Genomic DNA, 24,594 nt, shown 5'->3' on the forward strand with positions numbered 1-24,594 from the left:
CTTGATCGAAAACTTTTGTGACCCCAAACAAGTTTTTAATGGTGGCTGTTCAATCAATACTGTGTGGTCCACTTGAGATTTGGATCAAACTCATTTTTGGGCTCTTACCATAAAATGAACTGGAAGAATGGGTGGACGGAATGGATGATACACATACATCATGGTGGGGCCCACAGAGCACCAACTGGTAGTGGTAGGGTGATTTACCAATCCATTTTCATCCTAGACGCTAAGCCACGAGATAAGCGACAATCCCTACCACTAAGTAATTATTGCATTTTCCTAATTCCATCCCACTTGAACCCATGTAATCCCATCCACCAAACACCCGCCACTGGCCCTCTAAGGCCACGCCTTGCGCGTGGCTGCAATCAGATAAGGTTACTGGCCACTCCAAGGACAGAGTGAAAAGACAAAACTGCCATTGGACCACGTGAAGGCAAAAACTTCAACATCTTTCCTCCAAACGTTTTTCCACCAACAATAGCAGATTTACTGTACATCCATGTTGAGCCACGTCGGACAAGCGGTCTGGATTAAAGCACCGGGTCTCAGTTTGGTGTCGTTTGGCACTATGTATTCTTGGGTAATTAAATTGTATTTTACACCGTTACACGCTCTTATCAGAAGTTAAAACGAGTATCCGGTTAAAAGTGCGGCGCCGTGTATCATATATAGACCCTCTTCTTCTAAGATCTGCCAGTGGAAGACGCAAAAGCAAGGGATTTCGCGAAAAACGAAGAAGAAGAAGAAAAAGAGAGCGATGGTGAGAGTGGCGACGTACTTCGCGATGACTCTAGGCGCATTTATATTTTGGCAGTCGATGGACAAAGTCCATGTCTGGATCGCCCTCCACCAAGATGAAAAGGTTCTCTCTCTATCTCTACTCTCATTTCTTCCTCCTTTTCTCTTTAATTCCATTTTTCGATTTTCGGAAATTCAGTTCGATTCTAACGATACCCCTATTTTATTTCCCTCCATGTTAGGTTTTTTCTTTTTAGGGCTAAATAATACATGCTGTTTGCTTTCCTAGCCTATCTATGACTCTGTCTGATAGGTCGAATCCAGTAATTACCTATTCTCCTCAAAGGCATGTCACTGAAGTCGTTTGATTGAACGATTAGATACACTTTACGAGTCCTTTCAATCACCACCAGCATTCGCCGTTTATCTTGAGTGCTTTTGGTTTACAGATGGATCCCTTCTTGTCCGGAAGGCCCTTTTGAGCTCTCCGGCCTTTATGCAATGCTTCGTATGTTATCTTAGCAAGGCTGTGGGTGTAAGTTTTGGTTTAGGATTTGCGATTTGGGAATGTTGAGGAATAATGTGCAAAGATTGAATTAGAGCTTTTGAACAAGTTTGGATGTAGTAATTACATGACATGTAGAAGAGATTACTAGGGGTCGTTTGGATGGCTGTAAAGTCCTTAAGTTGTAAAGGGATTACAGGTAATCTGATTACAGGGGCTGTTTGGATGCATGCATTCGCCTGTAAAGGCTTTACAGGCTGTTAACAGATTACAGCTTTTAGCTGTAATATGAAACTAGGTAAAAAGCCATGTTTCAGATTACAGGTAAAATCTTTACAGCTAAAAAGGCATTATACATGTTAGAACACAATGGTTAATATACACTCATGATATGTGGGGCCCACCGTAATGTATATGGTACATCCAATTGATCTATCATGTGCTTCCCTTGATGCTCTCGTGTGGCCCTAAAAAAACAGCTTGTCCATTATCAAATGGACCAGATGAGGGAAGGATGGGACATCCACCATTAAAAACTTCTAGATTGCATTTGGGGCCCGCTGTGATGGGCGGAAGACATCCAATCCGTTTAGTGTGTGAATGCTTTAATGCTCTCTTAGGGCCCTTAAAAAATAAAATCAAGTCCTTATGTGATTTGCTGATTTTGGAAGGTTCACCGCCCAAGCTCTATGGCATGAATATCTACTTTATTCATTGTAAACACTTTATAGGCTAGCCAAACACACAATCTGTTTACCTGTAAACAAATTGCCACTTAAAAGCCAAACGGAATATCATGTAAACCAATTACACCTGAAACTCTTTTCGGGTGTAATGTGTCTACAACTAAAAAAATTACAGGCATCCAAATGACCCCTAATATTGTTCCCTCTTTGTTGGAGGCGGCTAAGGCGGTATAGGTTAAAGGCTTTGTTTAGAAACTTGATGATTCAGGGTTGGAATTTGATATTTTTCAGGCTTTCCTGAATTTTCTTTTTTGAGTCAGAAGTGAGTTTTTCATGGTTTCTCTCTCTCTCTCTCTCTCTCTCTCTCTATATATATATATATATATACTTATTTTCATTTTTGTATTTTGTTCAATTTGTAATATTTTATATTTAAGAGTAATTATTAATTATTGAGTTGTTTTATTTATTTATTTATTTATTATTTTAAAGCTGTCTTTGGGTCTACCCAACCTGATGGACTTTCAGTTTTTTGAACCATGGTCAGGGGTCCTGGGTCTCATCATATGGATAAGTTTATTAGGCTGTTTTCACAATGAGAACAGATCAACTATAGGAGACGGCATGACAACATGTCATGCAGGCCTGTCTTTCCTGCCAGTATGCTACTTCTGTAGGACATCACTTCTTGCAAATGGTAGACCCCATCATGAAAAGATCACCTGGCACAAAATCAAGTTGTCTGCCATCATTGTTGGACTCAATAGACAACCAACGGTCTGACTTGACACACGGGTGTGGCCCATGATGCAATTACTCCACATCACATACGTGCGGAACACATCCCACACATGCGGAACACATCCCACACGTGCACGTTCTGCACGTGTGCACAAGACGAGGCCCTCTTTCCCTTTTTAACCCTGCCCTACTTTCCCTTTCTTTCAATTCTCTAAATTAGGAAATATCTATACTTTCATTTTCTTTCAAATCTCTACATTAGGAAATTTGCTTTTTCTTTCACATCTTTATATTAGGCAAGAAGTAATATTAGATTTTTCTAATTTAAGTACTTTCTTATTTAAGTGCTTTGTTATTTAGGCAGTTTCCTATTTTTAAGATCTTTGCTAGCTAGGAATTCTATTTTTAGATTTCATAGATTTTATTGTAGATTGTAAGGACCCATGTAAATAAGGCTTAGGCCTATGGAATAAGATAGTGGAATGATATTATCCTTTTATGAAAATTCTCATGTTTTCTCTACAGTAGATTTAAGACTAGAGGACTATTGAGCTTGCTTACAATCTTGCATTCGAGGTCTCTAGCATTCGGCTAGAGGATCGTTGGGTCCTTTCCCACAATCTCTTTCTTCTTTTCTTTGATCTATTTGCTACCCCTTCATTAATTGGTATAAGAGCCAGTTCTGCTCTTGGGATTTTCCCTTTTCTCCTCTTTTCCATCTTCTTCTTTCCTCAATTTTTGTCCCCATATTCATCCTAAACCTACCCTCAATTCCCTAAACAACCTATTAATTTAGCCCATCCATGACAAACCACATATATTCTCCATCGTACCTAACCATCACCCTATCTATACCCCAAATTCCATTAGTAAACCATCCCAAACCCATAACCCTCATAATCTAAAACCCAAACCTAGAGTTCATCCCATGTTCTTGTTTGTAGATGCCGTGGATAGGAAGATGTTCTTACGCCTCATACAATTATCCCTATCTGGACTATCATATCAGTCCATATCTATTGGGTTATTCTTATCCATCTCACTTTGACTATCATGATCATCACTTCTATGACCCCGAGTCTCACCCATCTTCATATGGGCCTTTTAAAGATTCCTTTCAACGGCCCTCCAGATGTTATAAACAACGTCAACCCCATGCTGGCTACTCAAAAGCATCCCATTGTACGGAAATATCAATGATGGTCAAGAATGTTCAAGAGACGTGGGAAGTGAACTTACAAGAAGTCAAGAAGGTGATTAGAGCATTCAAGGGAGATACTGTAAAATAATTCAAGGAACTCAAGGTGGTGGTGAGAGCTTGCTTTGAGCCCTTGATTGAATAAGAAAAGCGCTATGGGTTTCAATTTATTTTATCTGGGCTTCATAAGGATGATGTGGCTGTAGATAGTGTGGAGACTTAAGAGGAATCCTCCTTTGGATTACTTGATGAATCTATGGATGGGGATGGATCAATGGCTAGATCAGAGGAAGTTCAAGTCAAACCAAAACATTAGTTGACGAATGATCCAATTGAAGAGACTGAAGGTTTAATACATATGGACGATCTGATGGTCAAAGAGATGGATACTTTCACGATCACTATAGTGCCATCTCAATGTCATTCAAGGCCCACATAACAAAAGCTGATTGTGATGAGGGGGCCACAATCGACGTCTAGAACATGGAGGAGCACCAAGATGCGAAAGAAAAGATGGTGTGTATTTCAAAGCCGTATTATGCATAAGTTGATTGTCAGGCGTGTAGGTCCTCACCATCAATTTCCAATGAAGCCGAATAAGACGCACTACTAACAGAGATCTTCACAGGAGATTATGACAACCAAATTAAACTCGAGTATGAGTTCTTTTTGAAACTGGGTGGAATTAATGCAATCAAATAGCCACACAAGCCGATTGATCAACAAGTTGGGCACAAGACATGCTAAGTGGAGTGCTTATATTCAAGAGTTCATATTCAACCTAAAACATTTTACCAGCTTCGAAAACAAGGTAGCTGATGCCCTCAATCGAAAATCACATCTATTGTCTACCTTATTAGTTTATGTTGTTGGGTTTGAAGATCTTAATAGAGATTATGTAGTAGATGATTTTGGGAGGGTATTTTAAACACTCATTGTCAGCTTAGGCACCGAGTTCCCCGAGATTCAGCCTACATGCTAGGTACTTATTTTATGATGTAAGGTTGTGTCTTCCTAAAAGTTTCTTACGAGAGCTTGTCATATGTGAGCTTCATTCAGGTGGCCTTGGTGGTCACTTTGGTATTGATAAAACAACAACCTTGATTGAGGACCATTTCTACTGGCCGAGTTTGGAGAAAGATGTTGGAACATTGTTCATCAATGTTGAGTGTGCCAATTGGGTAAAGGTAGTAAGCAAAATACTTGTCTTTATTCCCCACTGCTTCTGCCAGTTTGCCAAATGCTCCATGGGAAGACATCAGTATGGATTTCGTCATGAGATTGCCCAAGACTCAATGTGGCTATGACTCTATTTATGTTATGGTTGTCAGGTTCTCGAAGATGGCTCATTTTATTCCTTGTAAGAAGAGATCAAACGCCATGCACATCGCCAATGTTTTCTTCAAAGATGTGGTTCGTTTACATGGTGTTCCCAAAATGATTGTGTTTTCTTTAAAGATGTGGTTCGTTTACACGGTGTTCCCAAAAATGATTGTATATGATTGTGATGTCAAGTTTATGAGCTACTTCGGGCGCATCTTGTGGTCTAAGATGAGAACTAAATTGAAGTTCTCAAGTGCTTATCATTTGCAAACAAATGTGCATGCTGAAGTTGCCAACTGCAATATTGGAAATCTACTTCGATGTCTTGTTGGTGGACGTATAAGCTTATGCGAGACTGTGTTACGGCAAGCTGAGTTTGCTTATAACAATTATGTGAACTGCATTGTGGGACTCTCCCTTCAAAAATGTGATGAGTATGCAATCTCGACAGTCGACAACTTATTGATTTAGTCCAACTTCCTATTGCGACTCGATTGAGCCAAGATGCTGAAGCGTTTGCATAACATCTTAAGGAGATACACGAGGAAGTCAAGCGAAAGATCACCCTTAGTAATGAAAATTATAAGGGACATGTAGAAGTTCGAGGACATTTTGCACAATTTCAAGAAGGGGATAGAGTCGTGATGCGACTCAAGCCTGAGAGGTTTCCAGTAGGTCCTTATACAAAGCTCCACTGCAAAGGGCAAGTTCTTATCATATTTTGAAGAAGCTAGATAATAATGCATGCCTAATCAAGCTTTTGCCCGAAATGAAGATCAACCTCATTTTTAATATGGTCATCGAAGAGGCGGATGTTGAAGAACATGACAAGTATGAAGATGAAGTGCACGAACCCTTTGGAGGTGCTAGTGATGAAGAAGTGGAGGAATTTGAGACTGTGCCACTTGCATACGTCAGATGTGCCTTAGCATAGGCTATGGGTAATGGTGATTGGCGCAAGAGTACAATTTTTTATACTTATGTCAAGTGTGAAGAGAAAAACTATAAAGTGATCATATATAGTGGAAGTTGTTCAAATGTGATCTCCACTAGCACCCTGGATCACTTAAGGTTGAAAGCTAGTCCTCACCTTGGGCCCTATAGAGTTTCTTGGGTAGACAAGACTTCGATTATGGTTTTCTAGGAGTGTCAGGTTTCTATCGAGTTTAGATCCCATGAGGACACGCTACGGTGTGATGTGTTGCCTATGGATGTAGGCCACATCATCTTGGGTAGACCCTGGCTCTTCGATCGTGATGCATCAATATTTGCTCACTTGAATACTTGTTCATTCATACATGAGGGCAAAAAGATCAAGTTGGTCCCTCTTCCACCCAAGAGCACCCAGGAAAAGGACGTTAAGAAAAGCGATCCTAAAGTATCAAGGAAATCCCACCCCAAGTCTCTACATATTATAAATGCTAGAGAATTTGAGAAAGAGACTAAGGCGGATTTGACAGTGTATGCCCTCGTAGCTAGAGAGGTTACACCCCAGGTTAGCGTAGGATTGTCATGTGAGGTGAGTTCGGTTCTAGGAGTTTAGAGATATCTTTCTTGATGATTCGTCAGACGAGCTTCCACCCATGAGGGACATATAACATGCCATAGATTTGGTCCCTAGGTTGACTCCACTGAGCCTTCCTCACTATTGAATAAACCCTACGGAGCATGCGGAGTTGAAGAAGCAAGTATACAAGCTCCTTAGAAAAGGTTTCATCCAAGAGAGCATGAGTCTATGTGCCGTGCTGACCCTTCTCACGCCTAAGAAGGATGGCACGTGGCGCATGTGTGTGGATAGTTGCGCCATCAATAAGATCACGATCAAGTATCAATTTCTCACACCGAATCTTGATGACATGTTAGATATGATGGCCGGTGCCACGATCTTTTCGAAAATCGACATCAAGAGTGGGTACCACCAAATACTTATTCGCTTACGTGGAAGGTTGCCTTCAAGATGAAGGATGCGCTTTACGAGTGGTTGGTCATGCCTTTTGGTTTGACCAATGCTCCAAGTATGTTTATGAGGTTGATGACCCGAGTGTCGAGACCCTTCATTGGGAAGTTCCTAGTGGTATACTTTGATGACATTCTTATTTATAGTACCACTAAGAAGCAACATCTCCATCACTTGAGGCATGATTGCGGGGTCCTTAGAGCAGAGAAGTTATTTGCGAACCTGAAGAGGTGCACGTTTATGTCAGATACAATCATCTTCTTAGGGTTTGTTGTGTCGTCTGAGGGCATGTTTGTGGACCCCGAGAAAGTTAGGGCCATAGTGAGTTGGCTTGAACAGTAGAACATTCATGAGGTGCGCAACTTTTACGGCTTAGCCACCTTTTATAGGCGGTTCATTAAAGGGTTTAGTTCCATTGTGGCTCCCATCACATATTACATAAAGAAAGGGGAGTTTAAATGGACTAAGGTGGCCTCTAGAGCTTTTAAAGAGATGAAGGGTAAGATGATAAAGGCTCTTGTCATGTGCCGTCCTGACTTTTATAAAGTCTTTGAAATTGCGTGTGATGTTTCAGGCGTTGGTATAGGTGTTCTTATTTAAGAGGGGTACCATGTTGCTTACTTTAGTGAGAAATTGAATGAAGTAATGGTATTCTACCTATGACAAGGAGTTCTATGCGGTTGTGTAGTCTTTGCGCCATTGGTGTCACTATCTTCTACCACAAGAATTTGTCTTATTTTCTAATCATGAGGCCTTGCACTATCTTAAGTCCTAAAAGAAATTAAACACAAGGCATGCCAAGTGGGTTCAATTTCTTCAGGAGTATTCGTTTGTATTAAAGCACAAGGTTGGGATTGAAAATAAACCAGCCGATGCCCTTAGCCGCAGGGTGATATTACTCCAATCCATGAGTATTGAGGTCACTGGGTTCAAGCGTTTAAAAGAAGACCATCCGTCATGCACAGATTTTGGAGAGGTGTATGTGTTATTATTAGGTGATCAGACAATGAATGATCATGGGGTCATTGTTGACAATTTCCTATTTAAAGGTGATACACTCTACATTCCCCGTACTTCTCTTTGGGATTTTCTAGTTTGGGAGCTTCATTTTGGAGGGGTAGCTGGTCATTTTGTGATCGACAAGACTACGTCGAGTCATATTCACTAAGATGACGTTAGTGGGTCAAGCGAAATTATTTTGGACCAATGTTAAGCGTACCATGGGAAGATGCGGAGAAGAGCCAGTTGTGCTATGGGCCGAGATGAAAGAGGTCTTGAGGGAGAAGTACCTCCTGCTTTCCCACCGCTATTGCTCCTGGATCAGTGGCAGTCCCCTAGGCAGGGAACAATGCCCATGATGGATTACATCGTCAGGTTTGACGAGTATATGATGCAATGTAACATCAAGGAGGACCCATCTGTGACCTTATCTCGATTTAGGATGGGCCTCCGATCCGAGCTTCAACTTGAGCTCATTCCTCACAATGTAAACACTTTAGAGCATGCCTATCAGATGGTGCAAGAACTGGAGTAGTATGTTAAGCCCTAGTTTGTGAGGCGGTTTGACATGAATGTTAGGCCTACTCCTTACGGAGCCGGACTAGGCATTAGTAATCAAACCAAGGTCCTCACTGGTACACAACCCAATTATAGAGATGCCAAAGGAAAAAGGGGGTAGTTAGTACCAGTTTTACGACTAATGAGCATACCTAATGTTTCAAGTGCCAATGATATGGCCACTTTGCGCACCATCGCCCACAAAAAGAGTACCATAAGGCACTTGTCATAACTATTCAAAAATAAAAACAGTATTTAATGGGCAGATCTTCACCTGGAATGAAGATCTGCCCATGAAGTCATAACTATTTCAAAATAAAAACATAAAATTTGAAATTATTAATCTTAATTATTAATGTAAAAAAGGCTCACCTATGCATATGTGGTCCCCTTTGGAAACATTCTCTCACCCAAATTTGCATTGCACACATTAGGGGGGCCATGTGTTGAGAATGACATAGGCATGGAAAATGCCATGCCCATTAGATGCACCAAATCTATTGCCATTATGGAAATGAAAATGCTGGTGTGACTAGTGTAGGTTCACACCACCACTAACCTGGGGAACACAGGTTACCTACATCAGATCCACCCGTCCATCACGTATGGCACCCCATGTTTCTCCATGATCCTGCAAATCAGGTTGATTCAACACTCTGGTCGACCACCCATAGAGAACAATATAAATTTTATACCTAAAACCTCTAAATCACTTGGTGTGGCTCACTTGAGTTTTGGAATAGCGTGACCTTTGGGAATTCTTTTCCTAATGAGGCATGTTAGATGGGTGGATTGGCGTGCCCATTCCAACTACTTCCTATGACTCACCTATGAATATTTGGTCCCCTCTGGAAACATGCTCTCCCCCAAAATTGAGATGCATACATCTAGTAGGCCATTTGTTGAATGACATTGAGATATGAAAAATGCCATGCCATTACATGCATTGAATTTACTCCCGTTATGGAAATGAAAATGTTGGTGTGACCAGTGTTTTAAATATCGACGATATTAGTCGATATATCCCACGATATATCTTGTATCCCACCCGTGCGATACGAAATGCATAGGTAGTGTGATATATCCCATATGTTCGATCGGGTGAGCATTTTTGAATTTCGATCCTTTTATTTTTTGTAAATCATGTTAAGTTAGTGTCAAATTGTTATTAATCCATGATTTTGCATATTTTGGATTGGTAGATTTGATTTCGAGATTTGGAGGAGATGTAGCCGAGTTGCGGAAAATTGAAAAAAAATCAAAATTTCCCAATTTCTCATAAATCATTTGCAATCTGTGTCCAAACATAAAATCAAACATGTATCTAACCTAATCTAGTTATTCTTATTTTGTTTTTGAATGTATTGCTTGTGTTTCCACACGTCTTCTTACATTTATAAATTATATGAATAGACATTGAATATACTTGCATCAATTTAGTTAGACAACGCATAGATTTAGGACCCCATACAAAAAAAAAAACCTATTATGTGTACTTGTTTTTTGTAATGTTTTGATTTGTAAGTGTGTATTGATGTCTTTTTTAACAGTCACTGAAGTTTCATTGAAAAATTTGACCAATTTCCCAATGTTTCCCCATGTTTCCAACAACAATGATACATTACATGATACAACCAATATATCCCATGAGATAACCGATATGTATCGGTATCCCAAGAATGCGATATGTAACGCGATACTGATATTTCGAACACTGGGCGTGACTAGTGCAGGTACACACCAGAACACCGCTAAATTGGGGAAAATGACTTTACCTATATCAGATCCACCCAGTCCATCATGTATGCCACCTCATGTTTCTCCTCGATCCTGAAATTCAGGCTGATTTAACACTTATGTCAACCCCCTATAGAGAACAGTATAAAATTAAAGCTAAAACCTCTAATTCACATGGTGTGGCCCACTTGAGTTTTGGAATAGTGTGACTTAATGGGAATTCTTTTGCCCTAATGAGGCATGTCAAGTGAATGGATTGGATGGCATAAAACACCATGCTGGGCACTACACAGAACTATGGGTGGGCGTGCCCATCCCAGCTACTTCCTACGTTGTGGTCTACTTGAGTTTTGGATCCACATGCATGTAGGAGACATGCACATCGACATGCATGTGGTCCACAATCTTTAGACCTTTTGGCATGCGTGTGACATGTGTGTGAGATCTGAGCTTTTCGTAAGGTGAGTTATACCTTTAGACCTTTTGGCATAAAAATTAGGTTGTTTCGTGCCCAATTTCAATTGTCTATTTACTTTGTGCGTTGTGGCCCACCTGAGTGGCATGGTCTGATTTTTCAGGAAAAAGATCTAAACATTATTTTAAACCTTATGGAAAGCTTCGATGTCACATGCGCTTCATATTTGCACATGTTCCCGCGTGTGGAATTTTCAAACCTGCAATTTGTAAATGACTGGGTGTGCTAATTTCACATGCATGTAGAGTGGTACACATCCAAATGTGGGAGCACATGCAAATATGAAATACGTCTGTGGGATCAGAGCTTTCCATAAGGTTGGAAGTATTGATTAGATCTTTTTCCCCAAAAATCAGATCATTTTACTCTTTAGGTGGACCACAATGTAAAAAAGTATGATTTACGATTGAAGTTATTGTGGATCTGATGTGACTCATTGAGGCGTGAAATGGCTTGGTTTTTATGACAAAATATCTGAATAGTGTGCCGCATCTGATGGAAAGCTTGGATCTTACACACGTCGCACTCTGGCTCATGTGCCTGCATGTAGATGTGTGCAAAAGCATGTGGAATTAGAAAACCTGATGAGTGAAGGACTGAAGGTTAATGAGAAGGGCTGGGACATGTCTGGGAGTCATTTGATAATCTGGCAATGGGCAGGCACTCAAAAATTGTAAATGTGCCATATATTAACTACAGTTAAACCAACCAAAATGGGTATCCCAGTCACAAAGTAACACTCCCGAAATCAGATTGGTTCTACACTAGCATTATCTGATTTGTGGACACTTTATCAGTCAAACAGATCTATTGAATATTTCATTTTCAACTGTAAAATCAATGTCCAGCAGCAATCTGACAGTCAGATAACTAAAGTAGTTAATTTTTGGTTCATGTCTCATCTAAAAAATGGAGCCCATAACATGGAGGGTTTAGATTGAATTATTTATATACCTCATATGCAACTTCCAAGTAATTCCTAAGTTCCTTTGTACTATTAGTCATCACAATGTAAGACTTCGAGTGAAATTTGAAACGTTAGGAATCCGATTCCCAATAAAGTAAGTAATCACATACTTCTAAATCATGGTAATTACCATACTCTAGAGCTGTGTGGGGCTCATAGGCAATATGTTATTGAAATCATCATCGTCACCATCATCTAAGCCTTATCCCAACTAATTGGGGTCAACCGCATGAATCCTTTTCCGCCATTCCAGTCTATCAAGGGCCATAACTTGAGTTAGACTAGTGTTTCAAATAGCGCCTGTAGCGTAGCGTGGCTGTAGTGCTACATACCGTCCTAAATAGCGTAAATTGCGTACGTTACAGCTACGTAGCGTGTAGTGTACTTAGCGTAAGCTACAATGTATTTTTTTTACTGTTTTATTTTTTTATTACTTTTTTCATGTTTTCTTTGTATGTAATGTTGGGGAATGTGACACCTGTATTGTACTTGATACTTTTAACTTATGAGATTTTTATTTCTTTTTATAATTGTGACTTATGGTTTCAATTAGACATTATTAATTAAAGTGGTTTGCTTAGAAAATTGTTGATGTGATAATTATTTGATTTGGCTTATATGTGTGGATTGGCTTTTGATAAATGATAACTAATAAATCATTTGAACATACTTATAATTGATAAAATGAATAATCTTTTACGCATTTTTATATTTTTCTTTTCCTTTTTTTTTTCACTATTTATTATATTTGTCCTATTTTAAAATTAAAAAAATAGAAGTATCATGTAGCTTTCGCTACACGCTACGTATTTACGCTACACGCTATAGAGGGTTGAGCGCTATGCATCATGCTACCGCTATTTAAAACACTGAGTTAGACTATAGGTCATCGAGTTTTTTCTTAGCACCTCCACACACGTGCTTTTGGGCCTTCCCCTTGCCCTTTTAGAGCTTTTAACTTGTTCAAACTCACTCCTAACCAGCGCAGTCCTTGGTCTCTGTTCCACATGACCAAACCATGTCTACTTTAACTAATCCTGTTGCCTATTTGCACTACTCTTAAATTCCCTCGAATGCGTTCACTTCTAATTCTATCCTTCCTTGTCTTGGCACTCATCCATCTCAACATCCTCCTTTCAGCTGCACTCATTCTATGGACACGTTGTTCCTTAATTGCCTTACATTTTATCCCATAAAGCATAGCTGGTCTCATAGTCATCTTATCAAATTTCCCCTTCAGTTTGAGTGGTACACGTCTATCACATAAAACTCCAGAGGCACACCTCCATTTCTTCCACCCTGCTTGCATTAGTAAGTGAAATCTAAGTAGTTTATCCATTATTCATTCTCATGTTCACCAAACAAAAAAAAGTTACCCTCACTGGGAACTCCGGTGGGACACGCTACATGGAGAAATGTATAATCACATTTATAATCTATATATTCATGTGGCGTGGCCTACATGAATTTTGGAATGTCTTAATTTTTGGTGTGTCCTTTCATCCCAACAGGCCTCACCTAATTGATGGGTTGGATCATGGATGGCATATAAACAACACTATGAACCCAAAATCCCATCTAGACATTTCTATGGTGAGCACCCCCGCCCAATGCCCCTCACGGTCAAGGTTTTTAAAATCGTTATTGTATAGAAAATCGTAATAAGGGTTGAATCCTATACAATCACAAACCATAATGTAAATCATAGGATTTTTATGATTTTCTAAAAAATTGAAAAAAAAATCTGCAAAAAAAAAAAAGAAGAAAAAAAGAAAAAAAAAAAGAAACAACTCATCAGTCATCCATTCCTCATCCATATGCACCATTAACTTCAATATCATGATGGTGTTAGATGATGCTTACCTTTCCTTTATTTTTTGTCATTCAAGAAATTTACCTTAAAAAACATACAAGAATCCTTTAATAATTTATTTTCTTTTTACCTTTCTTGAGTGTATAATCACATTGAAAAAGCGGCATTTGGTCATGTAGACCAACGCAAAAAGATATTTTGGTTTTCAACCATCATTACCACAATATATATGGGTCAACATGATCATAACCATTTACCAAAACATTCCAGACAAGTCATACATTAGTTTGATGTTTCGACCAATTAAAGTAAGAAATCATAAGAAAATGCGAAACAATATTATGTTGAAGAGAATATCCATTGTGTAATCTCTTATAAAGAACAAAATAAAATAATCGACTTCTTCTAAAGGATTCTTAAAGCTCCCACCAATTTAAAAATATAAAATGATAGTTGAGAAAAGCTTAAAACAGAAGATAACAAGTATAATTTGAATCATAAACCAGGATTTGAAATGTAAATCATAGAATTCAAAACACAGAATCGTATGATTCATCTAAAAAGGGATTCAAGGTGGGATTCAAATCGTTTTGCTTAGGATTCGACTCAAATCGTAAATCGTAAATAAAAAATCATGAGATTTTTACAACATTGCTCATGGTTTCTAATGCCAGGACACATGATTTAATCCTAGCATGCAGCATGGAGATTATGAAAAAGTCTATAAAGTAATTCAATTAAAAAAAAGATACTAACCCACTACATAATTAAGAGTAAATAATATGAAATAAAATTTGATTTAACCTAAATCACGTGCCTGCATGCTAAGAATTTATATAAATAAATTAAAGCTAGGCCCGATGGAAGGATAGAACTTCCAATTTAGCATAGGCATGTTCCACTCTCAAGGGAACATAATTTGAATCATAAACCGGGATTTGAAATGTAAATTGTAGAATTCAAAACATAGAATCGTATGATTCATCTAAAAAGGGATTCAAATCATTTTGCTTAAGATTCGACTCAAATCGTAAATTGTAAATAAAAAATCATGTGATGTTGACAACATTGCTCACGGTTTCTGATGCAGGACACATGATTTAATCCTAGCATGCAACATGGAGATTATGAAAAAGTCCATAAAGCAATTCAATTAACAAAAGATGCTAACCCACCACATAATTAAGAGTAAATAATATGAAATAAATTTTGATTTAACCTAAATCACATGCCCTTATGCTAAGAAATTATATAAATCAATTAAAACTAGGCCCGATGGAAGGATAAAACTTCCAATTTAGCATAGGCATGTTCCACTCTCAAGGGGCTGACTTGTAGGTTCCATGATTAGGGTTAGGAATAGAAAAATCTGAAATTTGAAAAATTTGGGTTCATGGGAATTGGAGATTTTGGAATTAGGGTTTTTAGAAGATAGGAAAAATAGGAAATTGAGGATCTAGGGTTTAGGATGGGGAATCAATGGGTTTTGATTAAGGTATTTCGTATCGGTAACGGTAACGGTGGCCGTAATGGTCACCACCATTACCGATACGGGTATTGGTCATAATGGCCAATACGGGGGCGTAATGACCGTGATGACCCGTGCAACGGTTGAAAATTTTCTTTTGCCCGAAAAATTTTGAAAAAATTTCTAAAAAGTAAAAAATAATGTAAATATTTCATATATGTATTCATTTTTTGTTTTGAACATGTTTATAGTAGTGTAACGGTCCACTCTTTGGTGAGAGTGTTGTATCGGGTTGTCTAGTGAATTGTTTAATATGATTATGTCTCTAATGTTTATACATCAAAATCAAGCATTAGAACTAGAAATCAGAAAAATGCATAGATACTGCTTTTTCGGTTTTTTTTTGAAAAAAGGCCCTCGGAGATTCTATTCACTCATATCACTTCAATTCATAGTTTTAATCTTAAAAGCTATAGTAAGAGTGGTTGAAATCTGTTGTAAAATGATATAGAAGAGTTTTTGAAATGAGAAAAGTGAAAAAAAAAGGAGAAAAATGAATTTAAATAGAAAAAAAAAAAGTCATTGTTTTTCAACTGTTACGGGAGTAACAGTCGTTATGTCCTGTAATGGCCTTTACGGCTACTGTAACAGCTGATATAGTCTCAAAAAACTGCCCCTTTTCACCCCCGTATCGTGTAATGGTCATAACTGTTACCTATACGTATCGGCCTTTACGGGCATATCGTAATGGATGCGGAACACCTTGGTTTTGATGGGGGAAGCAAGGGGAAATCAAAGGATTGAGCCGTTGTCCGTACGGTCATCCTAGGGGCTCGCACATGTGGGTCGTTGGCTAGGGTTTTGGGGTCCTCAATGGTTGATTTCGATTGAGGTTAAAGTTGGATGATAAGAAGTTGAAGAAAAAGGTGATTTGGATGGTCTTGGATAGGAAGGCAAGAAGAGAGAGTTTTTGGGAAAATACCTCTTTTGGATAGAAAGGAAGATGATAGATGGAAGTCCCGCACCTACGTTGAACGGGAAATGGAATCACACCACACCTATGCTCCAAATCACATAGAGTATTCTTCAAATCACATGAAGAATAGAAAACACAACTTTTTTTTTTCTCCAAAATAATGGCATTAGGGCTTCACACACCTATCTTTTTCTTTTATAGTCTTAGAAGAGGCCTTTTATAAAAAGATGCCCTTAGATAAGATTCTCAACATAAAAATGCTTAATAAATTAAAAGTTGTTCCTAACTCCCTAATCTCAACACAAATATAAGGTATACCAAAAATAACAAGCATATAAACAATCTAAACAACTAAACTATTTTATGGCCCATGGGGGTCCATGATCAAGACATCTGATGATGATGATCCAACGGTCCGATCATCATGTCCACCCAATCCAATGGTCTGATGTGCCTATCAAGCTCCTATATGCAGCCACATGCATCTTCCCAGTGTAGGGTCTTCAAAGATGCATGTTCGTGCATCTTTTTTGAAGACACATGTGGTTGTGGGTGATTGCATGTATCCGCAGGGATTAGTCGCACTTCAAAAAGAGGTGGGGACACCCTGTGTCTTCAAAAAGAAGAAAAAAAAAAAGATGCATGAACATGCACGTGGGGTCTTCAATGTGGCTAGGAATGTGAATTGGGCCTAGTGGGCCTGATTTAATGGCTTTCTAGTCATGAGGAGATTGGCTCAACCCTCCTTTGTTATGGTGCTTGAATGCCCTCATTAGTTTCCTTTGGTGTGGTCCACTTGTGTTATGTATTGGGATGAAATTTTGGATCTAGGGCTAACACGTGATGGGGTGTATAATGGATGTGTTTAGATGGAACTAAAAAATTAAGGTGGGCCCACGGATTTCGATATACAACAAACAGTTTTTTGTAATAATGTTTTATAGTTTTAATATATATATATATATATATATATATATATATATATATATATATATATATAAAATCTTATTTTTGCACCCATCAGGGCCCGTCGAAACTGCCCGGGTTGAATGGTTCCTCATTCGGACTAACAAAACTCGTCTGACATAGACAGTTTAGTTTCAGATCTGGAGACATTGAGGGACCTGCCTGTTTTACGGTCCAAACCCGTTTGATCTGCCAGTCTGGTCCAGGTTTAAAAACACTGGTTGAAGGTTGTTGGAATACTTGGAAAATGTTTGGGATAGAGATCAAACATTAGTTTTGGTTTGGATCAAAGTTTGCAGAAGGGTGACATGGCCAAGAAAGTTTTGAGCCTCCAATTCCATGAAGAGGAGCTCCAAATCTAGCATATTCAGAAATACGCGTGTGCAGAAATTACGCCTCACTAGACGTGGAAATAAAGGTGAAGTCCTGGAGTTCGGTGGTAAGCTTTAGCCTGAAGCTTCCCTCTACTAGATGACCCGTTTTGATAATGTTTTTAGGTACAAACCTATGTCCAAGGAGAAGATCGTCAACCTTATTTTGATACTGTTTCTTAGTTTTACTTTAGCATGGTTGGAGGAACTACAATGGAGAATGGGCATAATTTAGAGCTGGTTAATTCATGTGAGATGATAAAAGAAGTTTTTTCCCCAATCAACTATGTTCAAGATTTTGGGTGCTTTCATATGGGAGATAAGCTTGGCATGGGAGATGCTGGTTGTTGACCTGGAATACAGTATTGAAATCATCTTGTTATTCTATGACAAAGCAGCTTACAACATGGTTGGATTCTTGATTCAATGGAATTGGAATAGTTCATAGTAACATATAGGAAATGATCAAAATTGAGGTATATCCATTTTAATTTGCAATGGCGACCATCAACTTACTACGATTCCATGCATTTCATGTTGGCCTGAAACTCATTTGCATGGAGGTTAGTCCCTCATTATGAGTAGATTGGGGCTAGCTCCTCTTAGGTCACTTTGACTTTGGTGAATTAAACTATTGTGATAAACTCAATTGAACATTGAAACACAGCCTAAAGTAGTGTAATCCATCAGCCGCACATCCACATCTCTGTCGAGCTGTACAAAGTCCGCTTCTGGACAATAAATTAGAATTGTAGTTGAAAAGATGTAAGAAATAGAAGAGGATTAGGTTAGGCACCCCCACCTCCTTTGCTTTTATTCACTAGATAAAAAACCAAAAAATGCCTAAAATACCCTTCACTAGTTATAAAATGATGTATGTACCCTTGGACCCTTAAATATAATAAGCGAGGGGCTATAATGCTAGAGAAGAGATAAAATAGACTGTAAAAGTATATCGTCTAGATTACACATTCATTAACTTTAACACTCTCCCTCAAGTTGGAGCATATATCATTAATGCTCAACTTGAAAAAGATACGTTCAAAATAACCCAACTTGGAAATGATATGTTCAAAATAATTTCTCCCGAGTGCTTTAATAAATACATCAGCTAGCTGATATTGATATCTAACATACATAGTAGAGATTTCACTACTTGTGACCTCCTGTGTGAAATGGCAATCGACCTTAATATTCTTGGTTCTCTCGTGAAAAACTAGTTTGCTTGCAACAAGAATGGTAGCTTGATTATCACAGAGCAACTGCATTGCAGCAGTCACAACATACCCTATTTCATTTTGAAGCTTCATTAACAACACTAGCTTACACATGTGTGAGCCATTGCTTGATACTTGGCTTCGGCGCTAGGCTGTGCAACCACACTCTACTACCTGCTCTTTCAAGTAACTAAATTTCTTCCCACAAATGTGCAGTATCCAGTAATAGAACACCTATTAGTTGGAAAACCTGCTCAATCTGCATAAGAGAATCCTGTAAAATGAAGATGATCAAGTTGTGTGTACAATACTCCTTGACCTGGAGCTCCTTCGAGATACCGAAGAATCTGATCAACTGCATACATATGTGGGAATTCTAGGAGAAGAATTTTACTAACTATAATCATCACATATGATATGTTAAGTCTAGGGATAGCCAAGTAAATGTTTTCCTACTAGTTTTCTATATTGTTCTAGATCCGTTAATGTGTCAACTGGTTAGCACCAAGGAATTCTGCTTCTTCAAGTAAGTCCATAACGTGCTTTCTTTGAGGTAAATTGATGCCTTGTTTTGATCTAGCTACCTCTATCCAAAGAAAGAACCGAAGATAGCCCAAATCTTTTATTAGAAAGTGGCTTTGAAGATATTGCTTAAGGTCCTCTATCCCTTTACTGTCATTGCCAGTCACCACAATATTGTCCGCATATACAACCAACACAATTACCCCAAACATTCCTCTGCTTATGAAAATAGAATGATCATCATGACTTTGCTTTGACCAATATGCCAACACTATCGAGCTCGTCAAACCATCCACGAGGAGATTGCTCTAATCTATATATCTCCTTCTTCAACCGGAATGCCTTATCTAACTCTCCCTGAGTAACAAACCTGGGTGGTATCTCTATATACACATCTTCTGTGAGATCTCCATACATAACCACATTATTAACATCAAACTGAAACAACCTTGATTAATGAGCATAGGCATTATAGCATGGTTGGATTTGACTTTGGCAACAGGGGAAAAAGTCTCTATATAGTCCATGGTACCATTAGTTTGAAATTTAACTGTGTATACTTATTGACACTCCACAACACACTTGCCAATAGGAAGAGTGGTTAACTTCCAGGCATGATTACAATGAAGAGTGACCATCTATTCCTTCAATGCTTGTTTCTGCCCTCTATCACATGAGTTTTCTTGATAAGATTTATGAATTGAATGAGAAGAAAGAGAAGGCAAATTTACGGAAAACAGGAGATCGACAATGATAAGAAACAAAGTTTGAGATGGGATGTATTATAGAAGTTCATATACCTTTTTGAAAGGCAATTGGAAGGTCAGAAGAACCAGGAGAAATACTGGGAGACACTAGATCATCAAGCACTGCAAAGGATAAATTAGGTTGTACTGCTTCATCATGGATTTAATTATCTCCTTGCTCCCATCAAGACTTAAACTTTTGAGTGGAAGCGTCTTTGTAGTTTTAGATTGAGTAGGAGCAGGAATAGATTGTAGAGCATCAATCGCTACTGGGACATCAACGGGAGCACTGGTAGAGGACTGAGACTTTTCCAACTCAAGAGGTTTGCCCTTACTAGGATAAAATGGAGTTACTGAAAAAAGTAACATCTGCACAAACAAATTGTCTCTAAAGACTAGGACTGATATTTACAGCCTCTCTGGGTTCTGGAGCACCCGAGAAAGACACTTGATTGCAAGGATCCAACTTATCACGACCGGACTCCAATTGATGAACAAAGCACATACGCCCAAAAACTTTAGGCAGTAAGAAAACAATGGAGAATTAGGAAACAAAATTTCATGAGGTGATTGACCTCCTAAGACCGCAGAAGGCATCCTATTAAGTAACGTGCAATTAAGATTGCATTACTCTAGGAAACTTCAAACATGAATTAATAATGCTCAAGAGTCACTTAAAGAGTAGATGATGATTCTTTCTTTTTGCTGTCATTTTGGTGTGGAGTGTGAGCACATGATGTGGCGTAAAATACCATTTGCGAACAAGCACGAACTAAAAGTTTGAGAGACATGATCCTTGGCATTATTAGAACTCAACATGCTATTAGAATGAAGCACACACTTTAGAATCTGATGTTGCACTTCGATGTGAAAAACTTTAAAAATATAAAATAACTTAGATCTATCTTTCATTTAATAAAGCCTAGTCATTCTAATGTAATTATCAACAAAAGTAACAAAGTATTTGTACCATGACATATTAAAGAGTTGAGACTTAGGAGCCCAAGCATTTGAATGCGCTAATGCGAATGGAAAAAAGCGACGCTACTTCACACAATGTGGAAAACAGACTTTGTGATGTTTATTGAACTCACACACTCCACACTCTAAAACGAACTAGGGAAATAAAGAGGGAATAACACTCTTGAGCATCTTCAAGGATGGATGACCCCGATGACAATTCCACTGACAAGAAGTACTGGACTGTGCTGCCGCTCCAAATGATTCACAATCAAGATAATAAAATCCACCATGTTCATGACCTCCACCAACAGTTTCTCAACCTTCTAATGCATCGGTACCCTTTCCATACACTTTAGATCGGGTACCATTTGCCAAAGTGACGAACGAACTCAATAGTGAAGCATCAATTGTGGAAAAAATTGTGGACTCACTTGTCGTAAGATTTGATGCCCTTGAATCTATGACCGATGCATTAGAAGATTGAGAAACTAAACAAGTTTTACATGATGTGATGAAAGTGGCAGTGGAAGAGGATGGAGCACACACGACAAATTGATTCCTTCGTAATTTGGGGCACTCATCCTTGGTGAGAGTAGCTGCATCTCTAGATGTATTTACAACTGTTGGGGTGTAGAAATAGACCCAATAGAATGAGATCCACTACTCTTTATTTTTCCCAGAATGAGAGACTTGATTTGCCGCAGCACTTCTCAACGATGTGGTTTGTGAGCCTACAATGAGTACATTTCCGAGGTCCCCAACGGCCTCTACCATGACCGCCTTTATCATCATGATTTCCTCTATTACCTCATTGATTAACTAAACCACCATGGCATGCGTCCCCTTGTCCACCTGATGACACAAGAGCTGATGCATTATTAACCCCACTAGAGCAGACGGTGAGGCCAATAGATATGCGTTGAAGACATGCATACACCTTATTGTGTTACATCCTTTCCACCTAGGCTCTGGGCTCGAACCATTTCGTATTCAAGATTCAATCCTGATAAGAAGTTTTCTACCCTGAATTCTTCAATCTGCTGATGCTGCCTTTCTAAATCAGTTGTAAGGGGCTGAAAATACATTTAATTCTTACCATATGCTTTTAAGCTTCGAAAAATATTCTTCAGGGAGCTTATCACCTTGTTTGAATGTAAATATTTCTTTAAATAGTTGATGTGTACAAGATATGTTTTTGTTAGATTAATGTATCTTGAAATATCTTGCACCTCCTTCACAGTATCAAGAACACAACATTTTCAGTGATGGATTGTTCTTACTATTCCATGACCAGGTCATGATTTGAGCATTCTCTTGAACCCACACACCCACTCATCATTTATTTTCCTTCTCATCAGCTTAATTGAGGTCAAATATTTTAAGTTTTTAACTTTCCTCTACCCTTCAAGAAGATGTGCACAAACTTTGTCCACTAAAGATAATTTGTTCCATTCAACTTTGTTGATATTACGTATGCCCCTAGAAAGTTAGATGGAATAATGAAACAGATTTGTTCTCAATTTCTCTCTATTGAAACACTATATGGCAAAATGATTAAAACACGATCTCACTCCTGAGAAAGCATTTGCAATTTGATTCAGTCATGCGAATATAGCGCTTAACAGCCATTGAATTTAACAAGATTGAGCTCGAGAAGGACATTTGAGAGTGAAAGACTTGATCGTGAATATAGTAGAAATTGAAACGCTGCTTTCAAGCACCCTGAAAATAATTGAGTTCATGCATACATACGATAAAAACCTGATTGAACTCGCCCATTCGAGAAATGGGATGAAGTCATACTCATACAGCGAGAAAGTATTAAAACGAGCATTTTCACTCAAGAATGGGTTGAAGCCAACACACTTCTTATCTCATATTCCAAGAAAGCATTAACATTTATCAAAATGGCTCAGTAGATGACATGAACGGGACAAACGGATTGAATGCACCCCACTTTAATGAAATCGGGTTGAAATGTTTGTACCACTTAAAAGCTTCCATCAATTGAACGAGCATGAACAAAACGTTTCATGAGATGCACCATTCGGCCCAACACATCACCGTGGGCCAATCACACAATGTTTCACATGTCTTACACTATGAGGATGGCTACATTCATCACTAATGTCTTCACGCACAAGCCATCAACAAGTCTTTTGCACACAAAGAAAAAGTTAATCTCTATATTCTTTAAAGAACTCAACACATGATAAAAGAAAGAGGACAAGAAGAGAGAATGAAGAGAAAAGACTTTTCAGAGAAGAAAGGAGGGGAAGACTGGAGCTTGATCAAACCTCTCTAATGCCACGTAGTTTATGAAAAGATGTAAGAGAAAGAGAAGAGGAGAGAGAGAGAGAGAGTGGAGAGAGAAAATGAATAAAGAGTATTAGGGTTAGATGCCCCCACCTCCCTTAGTTTTATTCACTCATGTTATTAAAAAAAAAAAAAAAGAGCCTAAAATGCCCCTCACTTGTTGCAAATTAATGTATGCACCTGGGGACCCAAATATGATAAGTGAGGGCTACAATGCTAGAGAAAAGAGATAAGATGGACAATGCAAGTATATGGTCCAAATTACAGTCATCCAGGTGTCAGTATGATTGTACGGCCCACATATTAACTTCAACAAGAATTGCGTCTGTTGCTGTCACTATTCTTCTATTGTCTTTGGGAAGTATGGCTTCAACTATGCCCCTTTTTGCTTCTCATTCATGGTTCTGTTTTCTTGTTTTTCTTCAGCAAGAAAGATTGGAAAGGGAAATGGAGATCAAGCGGGTGAGAGAAGAGTTACTAGCACAAGCCAAAGAAAAGGACTCTCTTGCATAACCTTCTCTTACTGTGCATGTATGCTTGTGAACATCTAATTTGTCTTTCCCTTGAAATGTCTTTATTTTGATGCCGAAAAATTTCACAGACAGGTTGGAACTGAATGCTCTAATAAGAACCGGAAATTTGTGTTCTTCTAGAAATTGTTTTGTGGTTGTCATCTATTCTTTTGCTTATTGTGGCAAGCTTGTGTTCTAGGATTTTGATGAATTCATGTTATATGGTTAATGCATCATGTGGACTCTCATCCTATAGCCCTCTTGCATGACTAGAACGTTATCTGAAAACTTTAGAGGAATGGCTGTTGATCTTGTTGTGAAGGAGGGAACATTTGGTTACCTTACAGCTTCTCCATGGAATGTTAGGATCCTTCACCTTGGTGAAAAGTATGGATTGAACCTAGATGTGTAATGTAAAGGAAAAATATAGTTAATTCTTTCTTTCTTTGTTTTTCTTTTAATTTTGTTATTTCACTTTATTTTCCACTCTCTGTGTGTATGTATGAATGTATACGTATGTACATGTATTGTCATTGTCGTCATAATCATCATCATCATCTAAGCCTACACGAATCCTGTTCCTCCATTCCACTCTATCAAGATCCATATCCTCATACCATAGGTCATCAAGTAGCTTTGCTATGTAGTGTGTAGCTTAGGCGTAACTCCATGCAACTTATGAAAATAGCTCAAGTTACGCATAGCCTACACTGCATGCTAAGTTTTTTGCATCTGCTACACTCTACGTAGCTTACACTATAAGTTATTTTTCATTGAAACATTAAAATCAATTAATGTTTTCAATGATTTGTTACATTTCATTTTTATATAAAA

At 38.4% G+C, this 24,594-nt stretch overlaps 1 protein-coding gene across 1 annotated transcript; it reads left to right on the plus strand.

Annotated features, from left to right (window-relative positions):
* Positions 1-674: 674 nt before the first annotated feature.
* LOC131246170 (uncharacterized) lies at positions 675-23,904 on the plus strand. Its single transcript, XM_058246077.1, has 2 exons — positions 675-868; positions 23,675-23,904. The coding sequence occupies exons 1-2, from the start codon at positions 764-766 to the stop codon at positions 23,759-23,761; spliced, it is 192 nt and encodes a 63-aa protein (XP_058102060.1). The 5' UTR covers positions 675-763; the 3' UTR covers positions 23,762-23,904.
* The last annotated feature ends 690 nt before the right edge of the window (positions 23,905-24,594 follow it).

This window comes from Magnolia sinica, chromosome 5, assembly GCF_029962835.1.
Source record: "Magnolia sinica isolate HGM2019 chromosome 5, MsV1, whole genome shotgun sequence".
NCBI classification, from domain to species: domain Eukaryota; kingdom Viridiplantae; phylum Streptophyta; class Magnoliopsida; order Magnoliales; family Magnoliaceae; genus Magnolia; species Magnolia sinica.

Excerpts from the sequence above, each read along its gene's own strand:
- LOC131246170 (XM_058246077.1), top strand. The coding sequence starts at position 764 with ATGGTGAGAGTGGCGACGTACTTCGCGATGACTCTAGGCGCATTTATA. Across the intron at positions 869-23,674 it reads CCCTCCACCAAGATGAAAAG|CAAGAAAGATTGGAAAGGGA; the intron begins GTTCTCTCTCTA and ends GTTTTTCTTCAG.